The 4,730-nt window shown below is 45.5% G+C and overlaps 1 protein-coding gene across 1 annotated transcript; it reads right to left on the reverse strand.

The window, feature by feature from the left end:
- Positions 1-1,632: 1,632 nt before the first annotated feature.
- On the reverse strand, positions 1,633-4,524 carry LOC119821834 (MHC class I-like protein MILL1). The gene is given in 6 exon segments (XM_042055597.1): positions 1,633-1,809; positions 2,086-2,139; positions 2,142-2,225; positions 2,227-2,528; positions 3,790-4,065; positions 4,296-4,524. Coding segments are annotated over 6 exon segments (1,122 nt in total).
- Between the last annotated feature and the right edge of the window lie 206 nt (positions 4,525-4,730).

Here is a 4,730-nt window from a genome sequence, read left to right on the forward strand (position 1 = left end):
CTTGGATTCACTCCTCTTCCATTTTTATTCAGGAAAGGGCAGGCCTTCCATGGATATTAACAAAACATTGATATCGGCATATCAAGTTGCAGTAAGACTAAGCACCTCCCCATGTATTCATACTGGGCAAGGAGACCCAGTATTAGGAGTAGGGTTCCAAAAGCCAACAAAAGATTTGGATACAGCTCCTGGTCTTACTTTTAGGAATTCTAGAAGAGGACCAAGCTGTACAACTGTCCCATATGTGCAGAGGGCCTATGTCAGTCCCACACAGGCTCCCTGGTTCTTGGTTCAGTCTTTGCGAAACTCAAGGAGCCCAGGTTAGTTAATTCTGTGGGTTTTCTTATGATGTCTTTGACCTCCCTGGCTCTTACACTCCTTCCTCCCCTCTTCAGCTTGATTCCCTGAGCTCTGCCTAATGTTTGCCTGAGGGTCTCTGCATCTGTTTCTGTTGGTTGCTGCATGAAGCTTCTCTGATGACAATTGGGCTAGGCGCCAATCTGTGAGTACAGCAGAATATTGCTAGGCATCATTATAGTGACATCCTTTTCTACACTTGTGTATGGTTCTATCCTAGGTCTCTGGGTCCTGGCACTCTAGGCAGTGTCAGGGGTGGCCCCTCACTTCACATGGGTCTCAGGCTGGACCAGTAATTGGTTGGCCACTCCCACAATCTCTCTGTCACCCTTGCCCCAGCACATCCCATAGCCAGAATAGACTGTAGATTGAAGTTTATGCAGCTGGGTTGGTGTTCAGATACCTCTATTGGAAGTCTTACCTGGTCATAGGATGTGGCCAGTTCAGGCTACATATCCACTATTGCTAGGAGTCTTAGCTGGGGTCATCCTTGTGGAATCCTGAAAGTTTTCCTAGTACCAGGTTTCTACCTGGCCCTGAAATGATCCTCTTTCCAGTTGGTTCTCCCCTCGACCAACCCACACCTGATTCCCCTACCCCAAACCCACCTTGATTTGACATACATTACAGTCAGCTTTTTATAATTCTTAATCTTAGAACTTAAAAACTAATATCACATACATTCTTTTAATCTTATTCTTAAATATATTAAATACCTTACTCAGATCTTTGTAACTTATAAAAGTCTTTTAGTTTCATTCTGTAGCCATATATCCATTTAATCTTTATACATAAAATTTTTCCATTAAAATAATCTTATATACTTAGGATATTTTATTATTTAATACATATCTCCTTATGCTATAAATATAAAAATAGCATTTTTATTTTTTACAACCATTATAGTAGTAAACATAGATTTTCCTTTTTTATTTTTAAAGTAAAATTGGTTGGGAGGGCCTGTTCACCTCCTTTTACTGTTAAAGAGTAGTAACAGTTAATAAATTTTGTTGTGATAATTTTAGGCTGTCCCGACTGGAGGCAGGAGGATTGTAGTTCAACTTAGAAGATAGGGCAGAAATCTTGTAATGGATCTTTAAAGAACTATTTGATTATTAATACAGACATGAAAAGAACTTAGAGATGAAAATATCTTCAAAATCCTATAATGTTTGTATTTATGTATACACACACTGTCTTGCCCAGATGGTTCATGAATACCTCTGAGAGGACGTTTCCATGTTCAGATCCAGATGATGATTGGGATAGACATCATCATCTGGCAAAGTGGTTTTCAGTCATCTCTTGGGCTGCCAGGTCTCCCTCTGTATTGTTTGACTGCTTGTTTTCTATGTATGTGGTGAAGAGATGGGAACATTTGTAGTTGGTCACAATCTGGACTTTGCCATGGATGTCCAGCCTGCTCCGGAGACCTTGTGTTTCATAGTGTACCTAAGAACACATGGGAAACAGCACCGTACATCCACCAGGGGGCGCTGCCTCCCACCAGTGGAGCAAGTTAACAGATCCTGGATGGTGGCTCCCTGCTGGGTCATTCCATTCACCAGTAGGACAAAATGGTGCTTATGTGACTGCCTTTCCAGCTGTACAATTTACCTACCATTCCTGCCACCCTCTCCCACACCCTTCAGGGATGCTCACCTGGTTTCTTGCTGTCCTGTGTGTTCTTGCTGCTCTAGGCACAGGCTAGAAATAGTAACAGGGTACAAAGAACAGAAGCCACCAAAGCAGAGGCAGAGCTGGTGGTCCCATAGATTGTCTTGGTTTGATGTCCTGGAGGCCACTAAGAAAGCTGTAGTGATTGTACTTCACAGGTACTTCCTGACCTTGCCTCCCATCCCCTTAGATGGATGGCTGTCCCATTTTCTCACCATAGAAATCAGTGACCTCAATTTTCTTGCTGTGGTTCCTCAGGTTGCAGGTGAAATGTGATTCCTGCCCAAGAAGAACCCAAATAGACAGCCAGGTCTGGTAGGTCCCATCCCCACTTGGCTGGATGGTCCCAGGTCCAAAAGTTTGCTGCTGTGTTGGCTTCTCATCTTGAAGCCAGGTTAGGGTGGCCATAGGAGGATACAGATTAAAAGCCCTGCATGTCAGGGTAATCCTGCCCACTGGGTATCTCCTTCTGGTCACCTTTAACTTTGGGGGACCTGAGAGGAGATAAAGTGAGTTAGTGGGTTACAATCTCTCTATTTCAACATGGAGGGTTGCCCAGAAGAACTGTCCTGTTCATATTTGCCTTCAGCCTCTCCTCCCTAGAGGACACAGCTCCCAGTGGCTATAGGACTGTGGGAAGCTGGGGCTTAGCTCCAGTGATGCTCTTGAGGGTTCATCCCTCATTTACACTCTGTTGATGAGAGAACATGGTATTCGTGCTGTCAGGGGCTAGCAGTTCCTCCTTACACTACAGGGCATAGATGAACAACAGTTACCAAGAGACCATAGGCTCAGTGTTATGGGGGCTACAGATCCAACTTGAGTAAGATGAGTCTCTTTTCTATGACAAAGCCAGCTCAACAATCTCTAGGGGACAAGTGAGGGACTCTCTAAGTACAGTCAAGTGACTGTGGTTGTGAGTCTTTGGTCCTGGAGTTTGCCCAAGACTGATGACCAACGTCTTCCTTCCTTCACAGAAGTCCCAGGGCACCTTTGTGTATTTGACTTAGCCAAAGCTTTAAATTTCATGTTTCAGATTCCAAACGGGTCAGACAAGTCCATAATCATAGCACTAAGAAGGTGGAGGCAGGAGGTGGGTAGGCTCTTTTAAAAAAAAAAAAACCAAAAAGAAATAAAAAAATATTTCAATATTTTAGGTTCATTTACTTTATGTGCATTCATGTTTGGCCTGCATAAATGTATGTGTACCATGTGCACACCTAGTGCCCTTGGAAATCAGCAGAGGGCATTGGATGCCCTAGAACTGGAGATACAAATGATTTTAAGCCGCTACGTGACCTTTGCAAAAGCAACAGTGTAAGCAACAGTGTGGCCTTGATCAGATCACAGCATTTGGGGAGACTGCACTAGAATCTGCAGCCAAGCTCTGGGTTTGGGTCTTCTTCTATTTTAGCTCCCCATAAGGGTGGTTCTGAATCTAGACATTCCCACCTAGTTTTCTACCCTCCTCCAGATCACCCGAGAAGGAGACTATTGGAAAGAAGAGGCCTCTTTCTTCTGCATGTGAGGGCCTTGTGTGAGATCCAGGCAACGTCTGAGAAACCTGCCTTTCCTATCTGAGGGACCCAGCAATGACTCTGGAGGAAACCCCACACCCCAAACTTCCAGGCACCACCTTAGACTGTGCCATGATTATACACACCAGTAAGAACCCAGACTCCCATGGGAAGGAGCCTCTTGGTCACAGGAATGTTCCCCTGAGTCCTGGGAACCAACCCTGGTGATAGTCCGTACCTGTGTCCATCTGAGAGATCCTCAAAGAATTCAGGTGTCTCTGGAGCTGAGCAGGACATGTGCCCTCCAAGAAAGTCTTAGCTTGATCAGCTCTGGGTGCGTGTGACTCCCAGAAGGTCTTTGTCTGCTGGGTGGATGGCACAGCCATTGTCCATGTAAGAGTCTTCTGGTCAAAGGTGAGGGCTTCCTGTCCATCATAGCCCAGGTGCCAGAAGCCTCCAATGTTCCCATTTCTCTGAAGTTCACAGCCTAAGGTTGCCTGGATGGTGTGAAGGCCTGGTCCACATCAGATAAGGACCTGTCATCTTCTTGTCCCTGGACCTCAGTTCCCAGTGGGATTCAGGGCAGATGGGGGAGGGGAATTCTGTCATCCACCAAAGTGTGGGGCTCTTGTGCTTCTTAGGGAAGGACCACTGGTGTGTTTAATGAGTTTAGCTACACCGTACCCACACCCTGACTTCAGGAACCAGGACTGAATCTGTATGCACTGCACTCTGTCTACTTACCCCTGTCTTGGCCTGTGACCTCAGCCAGCATCCTCCTGAGTTGCTCCTCCATCTTCCAAAGGCCCTCAGTTTCTCTTGCCCAGGTCTCAGCTCCTGCATGTCCCTTGATCCTGGCCCTCAAAGCCTCTGCTCTCCTTCTGTCCCCCTTGTAGCGCAGGAAGAGATCACCATCAATGTATCCATGGGCCGTGAACTGGGTCTCTCCAGACCTGACCAGATGCAAGCTCATGAAGTAGTGAAGTGTGTGGGATCCTGGGGAGACAAGTTCATGGGTTCCCACCATAAGCTATGCCATGAGAGATTGAAATTGGAGTATTTCCTGCCTCAGTGTCTCATAGGTGGATATGAAGAACGTGAGCTGTGCTCCCAAACAAATAAACAAAAAAAAAAAACAATAAAAATTTAAGAAGGTAAAAACAAAAAAGAAAACAGAAA

This window comes from Arvicola amphibius, chromosome 8, assembly GCF_903992535.2.
Source record: "Arvicola amphibius chromosome 8, mArvAmp1.2, whole genome shotgun sequence".
Lineage (NCBI taxonomy): Eukaryota > Metazoa > Chordata > Mammalia > Rodentia > Cricetidae > Arvicola > Arvicola amphibius.